At 32.4% G+C, this 17,682-nt stretch overlaps 2 protein-coding genes across 4 annotated transcripts; one reads left to right on the top strand and one right to left on the bottom strand.

The window, feature by feature from the left end:
• Window positions 1-7,439: 7,439 nt before the first annotated feature.
• On the top strand, window positions 7,440-9,972 carry LOC113861438 (probable aquaporin TIP-type). 2 transcript variants are annotated; one of them, XM_027494247.1, is made up of 2 exons: window positions 7,440-8,098; window positions 8,175-8,687. In XM_027494247.1, exons 1-2 carry the CDS (start codon window positions 7,693-7,695, stop codon window positions 8,534-8,536), a joined length of 768 nt encoding a protein of 255 aa, XP_027350048.1. In that variant the 5' UTR covers window positions 7,440-7,692; the 3' UTR covers window positions 8,537-8,687. The 2 variants fall into 2 exon arrangements, with proteins under 2 accessions (XP_027350048.1, XP_027350047.1); XM_027494246.1 differs by having other exon boundaries at window positions 7,449-8,073; window positions 8,165-9,972.
• Window positions 9,973-13,052: 3,080 nt separating this feature from the next.
• Window positions 13,053-17,533, bottom strand: LOC113860833 (triosephosphate isomerase, chloroplastic-like). 2 transcript variants are annotated; one of them, XM_027493357.1, is made up of 9 exons: window positions 17,192-17,533; window positions 16,804-16,830; window positions 15,833-15,902; window positions 14,994-15,117; window positions 14,616-14,700; window positions 14,374-14,506; window positions 14,071-14,244; window positions 13,451-13,533; window positions 13,053-13,345 (listed from the first exon to the last, which is right to left on the bottom strand). In XM_027493357.1, the coding sequence occupies exons 1-9, from the start codon at window positions 17,372-17,374 to the stop codon at window positions 13,289-13,291; spliced, it is 936 nt and encodes a 311-aa protein (XP_027349158.1). In that variant the 5' UTR covers window positions 17,375-17,533; the 3' UTR covers window positions 13,053-13,288. The 2 variants fall into 2 exon arrangements, with proteins under 2 accessions (XP_027349158.1, XP_027349159.1); XM_027493358.1 differs by lacking the exon at window positions 16,804-16,830 and having other exon boundaries at window positions 17,192-17,515.
• Between the last annotated feature and the right edge of the window lie 149 nt (window positions 17,534-17,682).

The raw sequence follows: 17,682 nt of genomic DNA, 5'->3' as shown, positions 1-17,682 counted from the left end.
TGCAACCCCAAACGATCACAATACAATTTTCAGCAATAATAAAAGATATATATATATATATATATATATATATAAATATGTAGCTAATATAGTTTTATGCCAATGATATAATTTACACAAACTGAAATTGACTTCTCTTGGAGCCTTACTAATAAAATCAATGAGTTTCACAATAAACATACAATGCACGTCAAAATCACATGTTACCGACAAAGTCAAAACATTCTTGTATTGATGACTAGGTTGAATAGAACACATGATTGAGCTGTGGTAATTTTCAATTTTCATTGCCACCCACCCAATAAATGAGTATAAAAATGGATGATAAAAAGAGAGAAAAAAAAATATAAGAATTATTTTCTAAAACATAACATGTAGCAACGTTGTCCTTTTTTTGTCTCGCACTGCAATTTACGCCTAGCCGGTTTGGCCGGTGGTGATGGGGCCCTTTCTGTTTGCTCCAAAAATAATTTCCGATTCTCGACTACAAATGCAAATAAAATCACCATCTCACAAATTAGGAAGATCGATGCAAAATAATGATTACTTTATCAAAAAGATCCAGAGGTGACATGAAAAAGAGTGCCATAAACCCTACGATTGAGTCCCAAAAATTATTCTCACATAAATCTTTAAACCTAGAAAATTCAAAATTGTTGTTTTTGCAGCTGATTTTGTTCCATGTTTGAAACTAAATTTGTCAAATTCTAGGCTTGACCACATTAAGCGTTGTGTTAATGGAAGGTTGGGATTTTCCCTTCACTCACATATGTAGAAAGTTAAATATGTGTTCGGAACATATAGTAAACATAAGTCTTAAGCCTTAGTTTAGGATGAAGATTTGGCTTAACCATTCTTACATGAGCACAGCATCTATAATAAAACAAATAAAAAATAATAATATTAAAACAAATTGAGTACAAATTTGTGATTTAACACATATTAAGCTTTTGATTAATTAAACTTATAGGCACTCTCCTAGCTTGCATAATAAAAGTTGTAAAGTAGGTTAACTTTGTCATGCCCTAACAAAATATATGACCCTATATAACCTGCCAATCTAATTAAATAATAATTAATAAAATAATATAACAAATATGATTTACAAAATGAAAAATGAATGAGATGAGAGGTTAAAATGCAAGTGAAAGTAAAAATTAAAACAATTTACCTGCTCTGCCATAACTTGAAGGTTAATTACATGAAACAACTTATTATGGAAGTTGGGGGATCAAGTATTATTTAATCTACCAAAAATAAGTTAAATAATTAATTTAACATAATAAATTAAAAGCTTTTTATCATCTCTAAATTTATATTAATCTTACAAAACAAAATTGTCTTGTGGATTTGTTTAAAGTTGCATCACTGAAAAATATTAAAAGTATTAAATTTAAAAAACAATATATTAAGATTAAAAATTTATAAAAATATAACGATTAAACATATATTTACATTTAAAAATTATAACAAGATTTGTTTTTTTTTCCAAAAGTAGAAATTCAACAATTTCAAAATAAAATGTCTCTGTTATAAACTATTTTTCTTAGAGGTTTAAATTGGCACATATCAGTCCGCCACGTGGTCTTTTTGTGTGTGTGACATGAGATGATGAAAGGTCCAACTTTCCTGCATAGTTAACTGTTAACTTTCTTTTAGAAAATAAAATGTACCTAAAAATATTGCCAACTTACAGAAACTAGCTTCTCTTTTTCTCACTACTTTTCCCTTTCTGCTTTTGCTCCCTCGCACATGCAATGCAAATGATTGCCCCTCCTTTGTTTGTCATTCAACTCAATACGATTTATGTTAGCAATCTGTTTTCACGATGAAAATGTAAAAAATGTCAAAATTAAATACCACAATGAAACAATAAGTAGAGACCGTAGAGTGTGTACTGCTATTTCAACTAGCAGAAAAAGACTATTTTGTTTTTCTGAGCATTTAATATAGTATATTCTTTGTGACGAAAAGATTAGTTTAATTAATTAAGGGACATTCTAGTGGTGAAAAAGTATTTATTTAAAGTGTAATAGTAATCTGAGCTATTAGTTGAAGTGCTGTTTGTGGTCATATATTAAGGGACATGTCCAGCTAAGGAATGTTGTGATAACAGTATAATATAACTATTTTAGCCTTATGCATATGCCTTGAAGGAAATAGTTTTTGGTTGTCAGTGAGAAATACCTTTGGTACTCACACATGCACAAAAACAAAGTTCATTTTTTAAATGAGGCATAATTTTTACAAGAATATTTTGTTTATATATAACACATAGCACTTCAATATATTTTTTGTTTTTATATATGCCAGGAAATTCTATTTTAGCTCTCCTCTCACCATTTTAGCACCCAAATGGCCACATTTTTAACCCCTAGTGCAAATTCATCCTTTAATACATCATTAATGCACCACCAGTCTTAATTCACCACAGGCTGAGTGAGAAAGGTAGATTAACCTTTGTGTAATCTCTCAAGGGGATTAGGACAAGTTTATTCTCTTTCCCTTAATGTTTCACTGTGGCCACTTGATACATCAAGAGCAAATATATGGATTCACTGATCAATAATTTTTTTAAAGTTCTATAAATAACATAAATTTTTATTTTATAAAACAAGAACCATTTTACTATATTCTTATATAGTTTACTTGTATAATTGATTGATTTTAAAAAGCATAATTAAAAAACGATAATAATTTAATTTTTCATAAATTTGATGATTATAACAATAACCCTTGTTAGTACTATCACCTCCGTGAAGTGAATCCAATCTGTCACATACGACTATCACGACTAAGAACGTGGCATGTATGACCCACTTTTGTCAATTTCGGTCTGTTTGTCCATTCAAGCTAATCTACTATTGTTGGATCAAACGTGACTCATAGCTGGTCACGTTTTGTTTATGCTGTGACAAATGATACTACACATTGGTGTTCTGCGACGTAGTGTAACATGAACTTTACATCACCAAAGAGTTTGTTATATAAACTTAGATAATATAAGAAACAAGAATTTAGTGTAATAGAAGATATTAAATGCTAAAGAGTTTGCACTAGGGATTTTCCAATATATGGGGGGAAAAGTTAATAAAATAAAATAATCAAGTGTAATATGAGCTAGTTTTATTTGATATGATCATGTGATTATAAATTATAGCATAGCGCCCCAATTGATGAATCCAAATCCCTATTCTCCACGTGATGGCCTACTCAGTACAGCTGTAATTGCTGCTTCTCCAGTATTGTGTTGACCAATCACAGTGTCAGCCTGTAAACTAGCATGCTGCTGCCCCATCCACCCAATGCCACGTTCTATTCCTCTTTCTTATATTTCACATTTTCACCCAATTTTTACATTTCTCAAATAATTCTTTTAAAATATACCAATCATAATTATTTAATCTTAGCAACTAATGAATGACTTGGGCAATAATATAGAATAATACTACATTATGTGGCAGTGGAATTCATAGCAGCCGCAGTGTTAGGTATTCAGAGTATTTTCTATTGTCACTCTTTCTTTTCATATAAATCATTTTTATTTTAAATATTTTTTAAAAAATTAAAATAATAATATACACTGATTTGAGTTTAAAATGAGAAAAAGTTTGGTGAGTGATATGAATGGTTTTATGGTGCTTTTTGGACGGTTTTACTATGACCCGAGACAAAGACAATGCTACACTACCTCTCCGTTCAACGCACAGCAAAGGTGTCACGTTGTGGTGGTCCTTTCCACATTCCCACTAAGTTCCTTCTTTAATTTCATGTGATGCCCGGAGCCTCATTCTTAATTCATATTTAGTCACTGTCGTTGTATATCATTTTCTGTTTTATTATGCTAATTGCGAGTATTAGTTTATTGACTCATATATATTATACACAAATTGCTGCTTTTGTAAGCGATAAATCAATCTCAGCCTCACATTTTCTCTTGCACACACCTAATCATTGATAAACTACGCTATGCGCCTCTGACAAAATCAGAGAATATGATGTTGGTTTTGTTTCAGCTATAATAGGACCTAAGTAAAATCTAAAACTTGCTCTTTTGTTTTTGTCTACACCATGCACGATCATGAATTATTATATATGTGAAGTTGGCACTTTGGAGCCCATGGGTGGGCCATTTTCTCAATTTGCTTTCGTCCTATGGACACACACACTTCGCAACAAAAATGAACAGAGAATTGAAGGTGGCATATGCTATAGGATATCCTTAATTTTGTATCGTCAAACTCAGTTTGATCTCACCCCCTTGAAAGCTCTAATCCATCCAAGTTTTCATTCAATAAGATTTTTTTCGTGTTTTATGTATTGTTTCATGATAAGGATCGTCTCAAGTAAAAAAGAAAAAAAACACAATTATTGTTTTGAATGTGTGATATATAAATACTTTTACCACCGAAAGATATTGATATTAGAACATTTTTTTTTCTTTTATTACTTGCGTCACGCAAATCATGCAACCAAAAAGTCTCAAAGTTAGGAAGAAAAGAACAGTATTTTGTAGCTAGCAAATTATGATGTACTAATGGGGCTATAGACAATAAAGATCGAGTTTGAACTATCAAATTAATATACCCTTCTCCAGGCCTAATCAACTATGAAGAGCTTGAACAGGTCCAACGGATTCATTAGCAAATCATAATGCATAACCTCACTAGCAATGCTTTGTTCGAAATTGACCACCCATGTCTGGGTTTTGGATATTCCACTAATTGTTTATAATTTCGAGTTTCAACCACTAAAAATGACTGCATGATTAGGTGGAGATATAATTAAAAATTTGAAAAACGGTGCCGGCCCTTAGTATAAATATGAATATAATCAATATAAAAGCACTATTCATATGGATTTTTTTTCTAATAAGTGAGAGACTAATCTTTAAATGTATAGCTGGATTCTAAAAATGAGAATTGTTTTCAAAGATATCTTTTCGTGATATATATAAATTTTGAAATTGAACATAAAATTATTGTACGTGCTTACGGAATCAAAACATTTATATATTTTTTAACTTATTCATGATTTACCTAGTTTTTCACATCCACTAATCAATAATTAATATATTTATGCGTATATATGTGTGTGCATTTTATTTAATGAAGAAAACTAATGTTAAATTTTAAGAATGAGCTCAATTCAAATCTATGCCGCCGAAAGGGTGATTGATTCTTTTAATATAAAATTTGAATTTTAGGTTGTAACTTTATCCAAAATGTCCAAGACATTTGGATTACTTGAAATTATATTTTAAATTTGAATTTCAAAGGTTACGAGTTTTATCTTTAAATTATTAAATAGTCGTGAATTTTTTTTTTCTAATAAATCACGAGGTTGTATTATGAGCTCTAATATTATGTTCAACTTTATAAACGAGCCTTATACAAGTACGTAATATAAGGAGAGAGTCACTCCATTTTAAAGAAAATTGTTTAAAATAATTAAGATAATTATACTTGTATATTCATATATATATATATATATATATATATATATATATATTACTTTCAACCAATATACAACCTTTTAATTTTACTTAGTGACTAAAAACTCATGGACATTATTAATGAGTTGGAAAACATCATGTGTGTATCATGTTCAATATTTATTGAGGTATGTGTATAAAGTATGATTTAAAAACCAGTGAAGTAAATTAGAAGATATTTTGTATAATTTATCTAAACCTGCTATTTATCATTTTCAGCTCTTTCCTTTCTGCTGTTCAGCTTTGAATTCATTTTTTACGGTATAACTTATAACGTTTATGTTTCTAATATTAAAACCTAATCCCTGACCACCTCTCCGTAGGCTTTAAAGCTTTATTCATGATAAATAAATAAATAATTGAAATGGGTGGAGTATAGTGAAATTTTATTTCTCGATTTTTTAGTCTAACATGATCTTTAAAGATTTGTTTAGACTACAAATATAAACAATAAAATTATTTTTTAAATATTTAATGAAATTATATATATATATATATATTAAATTCAAAACTACTATTTCAATTAAAATAATCATGTATTAATCGATCCATACGCTTAATAGTGGCGTCAAAGATTTTAATATACTAATTCAATGAACTTATTTATGAATAATGTTGTATTCTCTGGTTTTTTTTTATTAATCTTCTTAATATTGTATAAAAATATTAAATACAAATAAAATATTTAATATTTTATTCATTTAAAACTTATAATAAAGATCTTATTTATTTTTGTCTAATAAATTGGATGCCAAAAGAGAATTGACTTAATTTTAAACTTTTTAACAATTAGCGGTTGATTTAATTTATTTCAAAATATAATTATTTAATTTATTTTATAAAATTTTAATTTTTTTAAAAAAAATATCTCCGAACTACACACCAAGACTAAGATCATAAATGAGAAAATAAAAAAGAGTAACGTTTGGATTGGTATATAAAATATTTCGATGATAAGGCACCCAGTGATGATGACTAAGTTGGCAAATCATGTACATAATAGATAATCCAAAGTCGTCTGTACATTTTCTTTCCAAACGGGAAAGTCATTAATTGTTTTTAACAAGATTTGAGCCCCAATTAAACTCACACGTAGCTCTTAATTTACCTCTCTAATATATATGTATATATACTTTGTGATGGTTTAATTCATTTATTAACGATAAAAGATATATTACTTTAACGTAAATAAAGAATTAAAAATTAAAAAAGAAGAAGAAAGAAATAGTATATTTGGAAAGACTTTATACAGGATTGGGTGGAGACAGAATATAGTATACCTGTTTGCTTATAATTGAGGGGACCAGCTAAGCTAATCGAAACGAGGATGATGGAGCGAAATCAATTTTAATTCTCTTAATTAAGATCCTTTTCTTATAAAGGTAAACTTTATGCAAAATCTTATATTTTTCTCTTTGAAAAATGAACTTGGTGTGACATTCATGTTAATAGTAAACAAATCCAGTTAACCAACGTGTCAGTCAAAGTCTGCTAATAATACCTGCTTTTTCCGGTGGGTCACTGACAGAGTCATCACAGTGCTTATCCTCTTATCCCATTCATTAAAGTATGATTAGAAATACAGATTAAGTACTACTTTGCTGCATTTTGCGCTTATAATAATTCATAATTCTTTCCATTAATTTTTGCGCACAGGATATGATTTACAAATCTACAGCCATCGTCATTCCCATATTGAAGCTAAATAAAATATCAAGCTGCAATTTCTCTGGAACAATCCAGACACATAAAAAACCAGACAATTTCGACTTATCAGCAGCGTACGTGGGCCTTATCCATCTCGGACACGTGTCAGTCCTCGGACGGATAACTAAGAAATGCTTCGCTGTATAAGGGGAACGACTAGTGGTGGGGATATACACTCAAAAAATAAAATAATTTGAAATGAAGAACATGTCACACAGGCTGTCACAATTGGGATTCTTTCCATTCGGGCTTGGTATTTTTCAAAAACTCGATTACTATCATTGTTGGAAGTATAGTAAATTTAAATCCAAATTTGCAAAAATAAATACCGGTAACTGGGTGTAGCCGGTGGAATCCGAGGCAGGTTGTTCTTCACTCTGCATATAAGAACAAACCAAGCGAAAAGCAGTAGCAACGAAACAGAGAGTGGTTTCAGAGAGTGATCGGTCTTTGCACCATCCTTCAACAGTTGCTATCATCGAAACTCGAACATGCCGATCAGAAACATCGCCGTGGGAAGGCCCGAAGAGGCCACTCACCCAGACACCTTGAAGGCTGCGTTGGCTGAGTTCATCTCAACCCTCATCTTCGTCTTCGCCGGCTCCGGGTCCAGCATCGCCTACAATAAGCTCACCAACGACGGCCCCTCCTCCCCCGCCGGCCTCATCGCCGCCTCCATCGCCCACGCATTCGCCCTCTTCGTCGCCGTCTCGGTCGGCGCCAACATCTCCGGCGGCCACGTCAACCCCGCCGTCACCTTCGGCATCTTCGTCGGCGGCAACATCACCTTCCTCCGCGGCATCGTTTACATCATCGCTCAGCTCCTCGGCTCCATCGTGGCTTCCTTGCTCCTCCTCTTCGTTACCGGACTCGTAAGACCGTTAAAACCATTAGCTTGTTAGTTTAGCGTTACGTGTGTTTGTTTGAATTGTGTTAATGAGGTTTTGTTACGGTGCTTGGCAGCCTGTTCCAGCATTCGGGCTCTCCGCTGGAGTTGGAGTGGGGAACGCGTTGGTGTTGGAGATCGTGATGACTTTCGGGTTAGTGTACACGGTGTACGCTACCGCCGTGGATCCGAAGAAGGGTAATTTGGGAATTATTGCACCCATCGCCATTGGTTTCATTGTTGGCGCGAACATTTTGTTGGGCGGGGCTTTCGATGGAGCATCCATGAACCCGGCCGTGTCATTCGGACCTTCTGTTGTGAGCTGGAGCTGGGACAACCACTGGATCTACTGGGTTGGGCCTCTCATCGGTGGTGGGCTTGCTGGGCTCATCTATGAGGTTGTTTTCATTAGCCACACCCACGAGCAGCTTCCCACCACTGAGTACTAGAGGGAGAGTGAAAATAATTCTGTATTATTGAATTTCTCTGTGTATGTTTTTCCTTTGTGTTTTCTTTATTTTTCACTTTCGAGGGTTGTTCCTTTCGTGTTGAATCGGTGGCCGTTGATCTTTGGTTGGATGGTTCATGATCATCAAGTTCTCTTTTCGTTAAATTATTATCATTGCTTGCTCTGCCACGCACCTCGTCCACAATTCAATGTATGATTGATTATCCTTCCACTTTCTTTTCTTTCTTCCTCTCTGAATTAAATCAAAATTGTTATCTTTCTTTTCCTGTTTTTATGGAGTATTTTAATCCTGAATGGTTGGATCATAATGGAAATGAACTCTCCAGAGAAGAGAAGAAAAGAAAAGAAAAGAAAAAACAAACAGTTAATCATGGTACGAGACAAAGTGTTTAATGAGAGAGTCGCAGGAGCACATGCCACGTGTGGGTCCACCAGGGTGGATCGTAATTAACTTTCCAAATTAAAGAGGTAAAAGCCCGAGCGAGTGTCCTCGAAAAATAAATGCGAAGAAGAATGAATGTAGAACGTTGATAGAGAAGGGACTAGAACCACGTTGAAGCACAATCATTTATCTATAAATGCACCTCTTATTGGTTCTATTTCTCTGCTAATTAATTACAAACAACTGCTTGTGACAAACTAGTATGCGTGTACTCAAGTTACGGGATGCATTTTAACGAGTTTCGGTGTGAAAATTTGATAAAGTCAGAACTATCCTGTTTTATATTCCATTATACTGTTACCGAACGAACATGTAGTAATAACTTTGCTACCTTTTTATTAAAACTACCATCCACAAGGTGACTTGATATGATAGGATGAGGGATGTGAAAACTAGTAGCTCGATAATACTAGATGATATTTTAGATATTTATTTTCTATGGATGCTCGGGATCAAATAGAATTGAAGGAAATGGCAGCAAGTTGTGATAGAAATGGTTTTGGTGGGTGTCATAACTATAGGTATGGATAAATAGATATTGATGGAGGTCATTCATGGCATGGGCTGTTATGCATATACCACACCAATGATGAGATGGCCAGGGCAGCAAGCACGTGAAAGAAAGCGTTGTGGACTAGTATCCAAATTCACTTTATGTATTGGACAGTGCCAAATTGTCCTGTGCCAGCCACTCTTTTTCGTTAGTGAAATGGAGCAGTGGTCCACACCTTACACTGTTAATCAACCAATTTAGAAACCTCAATCCCTTATTTATTAGGTCTTATGGTAACAAGAAATAACATTAACACTGCCAAGTCATCCTCTGTTTCTTTTCATCATGTCTATTTTTTGTATTTATTTCAGCACATGATTTGCAAACTCTCTGAATTGTGAACAAGGACTCAACTAGTTTTGCCAAAATGAAAATGATTGTCAGGGTGAATATCTGTATTAGAATAAATTGGCATTTACATTCATCAGTGATTCTCATTACTTTAAATATTTGTTTAACATTTTCTAGGATTTGTGACTTAAATACAGAAAATATGCATGTATAGAAACATATGCAATATAAAATGTGGACAAAGCGCTAGTAGTGAGTACATTAGCAATACGAAACGTACGTGAACTATTGCAAGTTATACGCAGCGCACCCATCTCAATTGTTGAGATATTCTTCCTCTTCTTTTCCCATTAGATTGATGTTTCGTTACATATGAAGTCGTTTTTAATGTAATTATTTGTTAACGCAATGCTCACACCCCAACACAATCGACTAACAGCGGCACCCCCTGTTTTACAATCACAAAGTACAAATCATCACAAATCAATATCATGTGTGAAGGGTTGTTCAAGAATAAGATTTTGCATGTGCCTCACCACATTAATTAATAATAATCATGCGGCGATTTTGTGTAATTCTGTCTTTTGCTCTGTTACAGTGAGTAAGACAGAGGCCGTAGATCACTAGATTGTAGGGCCCCTTATTCTTGGTTTCACATGCATGGTTAATTGACAAGTACAAAAAGTAAATACACATACCAATGCCAATAATTGATGGTGTTCGTGATTTCCGGTTGCTTTATTATATATGTTATGTTATGAAGCCTCTTCTCTATTCTGTGTCTTTCTTCCATGCCCCCAAGTCCCTAACTTTGAAAAGTTGAATTCTAACAACAAAATGTTTATAATATTTTCGTAAGCCTAATCTCAAATTTTATGTATACCTTTTGTTTTACACTTTCTGTTATGATTTATTTTTTTTTTAAGTAATTTGGCGTCACAAAAGATAAAACTTGACCAATTAAATATTTTTAGAGTAGAATTTCATTGTTTGTTTACAAAAATAGATGTAATCGTATTAGCACTAATACACTGCATCCCATTAAAAATTGAATTTAACTACGTAGATGATGATGTGCTTAGCGAAGTGGCGATAATGACTTGAGTTTAATTTGCAGAATGGCTTTTGAATGGGCTCAATCTAGTTGTAGGGGTCTTCTGATGAGAAATATTTAAAACTAAGTGGGGCTTGCAATGATTAGGGTGCGTTCTGAATGAGCTAATAATAAAATTATATTTGTCAGAAACGTGTTCTTCAGCTTCATCTAATCATCTCGTACTTTATTTATTTCCATTTCTTTGCACATCTCTCTTTCCAAAATTTAATATGATATGTACTCAGCTACTCCTTATATGAATACTTCCTTCTGTCATAGATTCCTCGAGAGTTGGTAATATATTACATGAGTAAATTGCACCAAATATATATATTTTTTTAAAAAGGTGTACTCTTGCTATGTTTATTATGATTAGGGTGCTAGTATTTTATAATACCTTTTTTTTTTCCTACTTGATTATATTTTTATTTACAGTGATCAAATTCTTCTATCAGTTGGCTTAAAAAAACGTTGTCAGTTTTTTTTATTAAAAACTTTAAATTCTTATTATTTAAAAAATGATTTGGGATTTTTAGAGATACTTGAGAAATGATTTTAGAGGTTTTAAATGTAGAAATTTAGTAAAATTAATAATTTTGAAATTTTTATAAAAAGAGATTTTTTCAGAATAGATAGAAAGTGAAATTAAGATTTTGAAGAAGGAAAAATTTTGAGAATTTATATTTATGAATGAACTTCAGTTGTTTGAAAATACTATTTTTAATTTTTTTTATATTTTCTCTCAGATTATTAGTAAATAACTATTTATTTTTGTAAAATAACTTTTTCGTTTAAACCCTAACTTAGGTTGAAATAATCGTATCTTAGGTAATTTACGTGTTTAGTGTCTAAAATAAATTAAAATAAATACATACTTCATAAATTATGAGTAAAATGAATTTTAAATGACTTTATGCATGTATATATTTGAGAATTATTTTAAGTGAAATAATAATTTTTTTCTTTTAAATATATTTTTTAAAATTTTTTTTTAAACATCAACATTTTACTAAAAACAAATTTAAAGTATAAAGATATTTCAACTCGTTACAACTCTAAAAGAAATCAATAATACATGTTAAAAAAATATTAATTTGATTCACAATTACAATTAGACTCTTGATTTTTTTAAAAAGTTAACAAAAATAAATAATTATTTTTGAAAATAAACTAAATTTCATACACATCTAGTTGGATTAGTTGGAGTTCTAAGTAAAAATAAGATATATTTGATGTTTTAGATAAGAAAATTGATTAAAAAAATAATTAAAAGCATGCTTGTTTCTTTTTTTAAAATAAATAACTGTTTTTAAAAAGAAAAACAAATATCTTCTAAATATTTATATTTTTTTAAAAATATATTACTCACATGACAGTGGCTAAAAATAGAATTAACCCTACAAAATTTAATGGATAAAATTTGAAAAAAATTATTTAAAGTCTTTTACATTAAATGCATTATATTTAAAATTCTATTTGTAAAAAAGATAACAATTTAAAAGTTAAATATTATTTTACCTATATTTAAATAATTTTAAATTATCACAAATAGACCTATACAAATCGTATTTATTTAAGTTGTGTAAACTAAACCGGTCAATAGTTAACACATTATCATTTCAAAGGTACGATATAATAGATAAAAGAAACATGTAATATATGTTAATTTTTAGCAATTCAAATAATAAAATTGATAAAAAAAATTTTTTTCCTTATCGGTTTAATTACAGAATGTGTGTCGACAGAATTCATCAAAAGAAAATTTGTCGTTATGTAAAGGAGAAAGAATATTTTAGTGAAATATTATTGTGAATTGAAAAAAAAGGAACATGACAAAAGGTCATATTTTTTATTCTGTCAAAAGGAGAGTTAATTGGAATTGATGGTCCCAACGACCTTCAATCGGCTTTGGTGGAGAGGTAGAATAAACTCATTTGGAACCAATTCACAATGCATGAGTTCCAATTATGCTTAAAATAATGCATGTAAAACACCACAATAACTTCCATTCAAGACACTGAACAAACTTAGAAACTGCAATTTTTAGTCACAATAATCTGGACCCTGCCACCGATGATGATTATAAAGGGCCAAAAAGAAAGAAGGGATTTAAATGAAAAACAATAACCCAGAAACTTTTATTGCCTGTTAACATGCTTTGTATCTCTAATTGCTATAAGAACAGACTCTTTGGAAAACTGAGAGAATGCTTTTCCTACTAATCGCAAAGAAATCACATCAAGTATGATCAAGACCAAACTGTTATAATACACCCATTTTATTGCCACATTTAAGACTAGGCATTTTTATCCTTAATAATGCTCTCATAGTGCCAAAACCATAATGAGTATCAAGCCGCAACTTTCTTTGATGTGACTGAATTCACAATGGTAGCAAACTCAGGACCCTGCACGTCATCAAGATCAACTTGTACTTATAAATAATAATCTGAGTTCTTTAATCAACTCATGCTAGGCTCACTTTGTTCAAAGTAATTTTGAAGAAACTGTACCTTTAATGAAGCACCTCCAACAAGAAATCCATCAATATCTTCTTGCTTTGCAAGCTCAGCACTGTTGCCCCCATTTACAGATCCTAAAAACATTAATTTAATGTTAGTATCCACATGGTGCTGTGCTGGAAAAATTTAAATTCAAATGAGAACTATTTTCTCAAGTCATCCAATAAACCGAATGTAAACTAAATAACATTTTGAAAACGGTAAGGTCAGGAGCAATCCTATTGTCAATGAGACAAATGTGCATGCAAAAGTTTATAGCTGTCAAGTATATCAGCTACGACAAATGGCAAGCATTTCATTGATTGTAAGAATACATTTTCCTTTGTTTAATCTATAAGGCTCTAAAATTCTATTAAATTAATCTATCATGAATGAGCAAAATATCCCCCTTTATACCAGTATGAAAAATGAATTCCCTTGGTAGTTGGTACTTATAGAATGCATCTTAAGAAAAGTCACACGTATAAAATAATGAGGGAATTGGCAAAGGTTGTTGACTTGGCTCAAGAATACATGACATTGAATAAAACATGCAATCTTATTCAATGGGATCCTAAATTTCCATAACATTCAAGTTCACGATGCAACGAAAGGTGCAATAAACAATTTACCTCCATAAATAATTCGCGTTTTAGATGCAACTTCAGCTGAGACATTCTTTTCTAGCCAACCCCGAACAGCTATATGTACTTCCTGAGCTTGCTGGGGTGTGGCCACTTTGCCAGTTCCAATGGCCCAGACAGGTTCATATGCAATAACAATATAATCCCAACTAGGAACTGCATCTGCAAATAATGGACATAATGGATATTATGCAAGCATTCAGCATAACTAACTCCCCACTCTCCCCTGCGCTTATGTTTTAACCAAATAAAAAGGATTTTAGGTGATTATATAAGAAACATAGCTTTCACCTGCAAAAGCCTTCAATTGCTGAAAACAAACATCAAAAGTTTTCCCAGCCTCCCTTTCTTCTAACAATTCTCCAATGCATGCAATCACTCCAAGACCCTGGCTCAAAGCATAGGCAGCTTTCTTTCCTATAAACTGGAGTTGACAATATTAGGTTAATATATTATTTTGCATCACTTACAAAAGGTACTGATCATGCTCTCTAGCAAAGCTATAGTAGGAATAATCTCTGAATATGTTATACCTCATCATTTTCTCCAATAATATGTCTTCGCTCAGAATGTCCAAGAATAACCCACTTGCATCCAAGGTCTTTCAGTTGTTCCACACTACAAGAGTCAGATTTTAATAACTGACCGAGTTAACTAATTAAGTTGCAGCATAGTTGAGGACCACCACGAAATAAACTGACTGGGTTAACTTGATAAATAGAAGCAAAGTTGGGGATGACCAGAAAATAATAATACAATTGGTTTAAACATCAGAATCACATCAAGAACAGCAAAAAGTAGAATGTGAACATATAAAAAAAGGTATCTACAATCATCCAACAGGCCTAACAGTATGCATTAAAAAGAACTGCCTAGATCAATTAACACTTGACAGGGAAGAGCAAGCTAACCTGATTTCTCCAGTGAAGGCACCACCTTTTCCCACCCAAGAATTCTGGGCAGAGATTTCAATCCGATCAGTAATTGAGTTTTTTACCTGATCGATGTACAAAAAGGGAGGTGCAACAACAACATCTGTACTTCTCACAAAATGGAAAAGTTTATGATGATCAAATATTTAAAACATATCAACAAGGTTATTAAGAAATAGTCTCAGACATTCACAACATTCTCAATGACTTTTTTCTTTTCCCTTTTTTTTTTGGGGGGGGGGGGGTGTTTGGGGGAGACAAAAAGAAGGAACCAACTTAGAATCATGTCCTAAAAAACCTCTTTTCCTTTGGAAATCACCAACAAAACTTCAGTTAAACAAACAATGAATAATAGCTCATATTGACCGTAACATACATGTGCAGAAAAACCCCTATAAGGAGTCATTCTGTACAGTCAGTAAGTCCAATAGTTGTGTTAATGAGTTTCAAAGCACAAGGGAGTTCTACGCAAATGACCCATAGTTGGAGTGAGATTCCTTGCATTTTGCCCAAATTTTGGTAATGAGAATGGCCATAGAAACCTATGTCCAATTCCTTTTGACACATGATTTGAGCATTTATAACCACCTACGAGGTATTAGACCATTTGGAATAGGAATGCATTGTATGATTTCATCAGCATTTTTGCTAACCCAAACATATCACTATATCAACATACGGGAAAAAAATCACTTTCAATCTCAGCAACTTATTTTAAGTTTTAGGAATTGGGAAGAAGCATAAGCAGCATTACGTAAATTTTGTAGTCTTATGCTTTCTACTGGAAACAAATAAATGAAAGGTTAAACATGTCTCACCAACATCAGGCTCCAATGTGGCACTGTTCAAGTCAGAGACAAGCTTACTGATGGAGTCTTTTGTTCCATTCTAGAGATAACAGCAGAGGTAATAAAAATCAAACAGAGTTTTGAAAAATACAAATATAGCACGATGATATTCCCAACTGAACTAGTAATTGATAGAACCATGAGAATCAAATGCTTCATCTAACTAATAAGTGGTTGAGCACATAAAACAAAAGAACAAAAACTACTGAACTAAGCATTACAAAAAGGAAGTGCCTGTTTCAACTAAAACCTGGTAAGAAAGAGACAAAAAAAAATTGTTATTCAACACAAACAAACTGATAGGCAGACAGGACAATCAAAGAACTGTGAAGGAAATTTATCTTACAGCCAGATATATTGTGATACAAAGCTTTGTTTCTAAAAAATATTTAGACAGTGAAAAAGAATGATGTTTATCATCCAAATTTTCTCTGCTCTACATAGTGACCGCGGGGGGGGGGGGGGGGGAAGAGTTCCTTTTATTCTTTAGTGTGAGAAGTTTCTCAATATAAACAAGACATGGCAGACGGAAAAAAGGTGTGTAATTTACATTCCCATACCGTGAAATGAAAACAAATAGAAGTCTTAGACAAAACATTGAAGCAAGCTCTATGCTGCTATTGCTATAGAATGTTCGAGAATGAGGCAAGTTACAGGCAATAAAGTGAGGTGGATTTAACAACATGAAAAAAAAAAAAAACTTACTTATTAGTAAACGTGATTAGAAATGCCATTTGTTCTAAACTAAGTGTAAGATTCTTAATGCTTGGTGTGTAATTTACATTCCCATAGCGTGGTGCTACAAGTGTAACATTCTCAAGTTTCCAAAAAAAAAAAAAAAAAAACTCAGGGACTCAATCATCTAAAGGAAACATTGCATTTTAATAATTAATAAAAATCTGGCAAATAGTGAAATTTTTTTTTGAGAGAAAGATACTTACACACTTCCAGTTGCCACCAACGAAAAACTGGAACCACAAAGAAAGGAAGAAAAGATCAATATAGCAAATGGCAAAACGGATAACCAATAAAAGATGAAGAAGAAATATATAACCAAAAGATTAAAAAAAAACCTAGTTCATTGGGTGGAAAACATGTTGATGTCACAATTAAGCAATAAATCGTTGCAGAGAAAATTAAGTTGCACACAACGGAAGAAAACTTTGGTGTAATTAGACAAAGGCAAAACAACCCGTTAAGAAAAATTACATTCCCCGCTGAAATCACATTGACCCATTTCATTTAACGATCAAAGGTACAAACTTTGTAATGGGAATAACAATAAAGTTTAAATTTTTTTCCAAAATAAAAAAGTAGAAGGAAGAGAACCTTGCCAGAACCAGCCATGGCGACGACGGCACGGGAGGGTTTGGCATGAGAAAGGGATATACGAAGATTGGAATGAAGGGTGTGGAAGAAAGATTGATTGGCAGAGAGTGGTTGAGAATTGAAAGAAGGACGGCGAAGGCCAATGGAGAGTTGAGAAGCGAGTGATGTTGAGGTTACTGCCATGGAAGAAGAAAACTAAGACAGTGATGATTCGATGAATGATGGTGGAGGCGTGTAGGTACCAAGTAAATTTTTATGGTTTGGAAATTGGATTGGCTTTGGTTTTGATGTTTGGTGCTTCGTGTTGTTGGTGAGAGTGTGACTTTTTACTGTTTTGTTATTATATATTACCAATTACCAACTCTTTTTTCTGCTTCTCAATTGCTGCACATCATCACCAATCATCAACCATATCCACTAACTTATTCCACTTTGCTTTCAATTCACGTATTTTTACAATAAATTTTATATTATGTCACCACCATAAATTA

The sequence above is a fragment of the Abrus precatorius genome, unplaced genomic scaffold (assembly GCF_003935025.1).
Source record: "Abrus precatorius isolate BTA unplaced genomic scaffold, Abrus_2018 Scaffold3, whole genome shotgun sequence".
In the NCBI taxonomy this organism is placed as follows: domain Eukaryota; kingdom Viridiplantae; phylum Streptophyta; class Magnoliopsida; order Fabales; family Fabaceae; genus Abrus; species Abrus precatorius.
The sequence above is the reverse complement of the archived record's forward strand: the minus strand, read 5'-3'. Positions and strand labels throughout refer to the sequence as shown.

What these genes read in the sequence shown, in the direction of transcription:
- LOC113861438 (XM_027494247.1), top strand. Translation starts at nt 7,693, where the DNA reads ATGCCGATCAGAAACATCGCCGTGGGAAGGCCCGAAGAGGCCACTCAC. An exon ending in ACCGTTAAAACCATTAGCTT is followed by an intron (nt 8,099 to 8,174) that starts GTTAGTTTAGCG and finishes AGCCTGTTCCAG; the next exon opens with CATTCGGGCTCTCCGCTGGA.
- LOC113860833 (XM_027493357.1), bottom strand. Translation starts at nt 17,374, where the DNA reads ATGGCAGTAACCTCAACATCACTCGCTTCTCAACTCTCCATTGGCCTT. An exon ending in TTATTGGAGAAAATGATGAG is followed by an intron (nt 14,507 to 14,615) that starts GTATAACATATT and finishes TGTCAACTCCAG; the next exon opens with TTTATAGGAAAGAAAGCTGC. An exon ending in AACGCGAATTATTTATGGAG is followed by an intron (nt 13,534 to 14,070) that starts GTAAATTGTTTA and finishes TAATGTTTTTAG; the next exon opens with GATCTGTAAATGGGGGCAAC.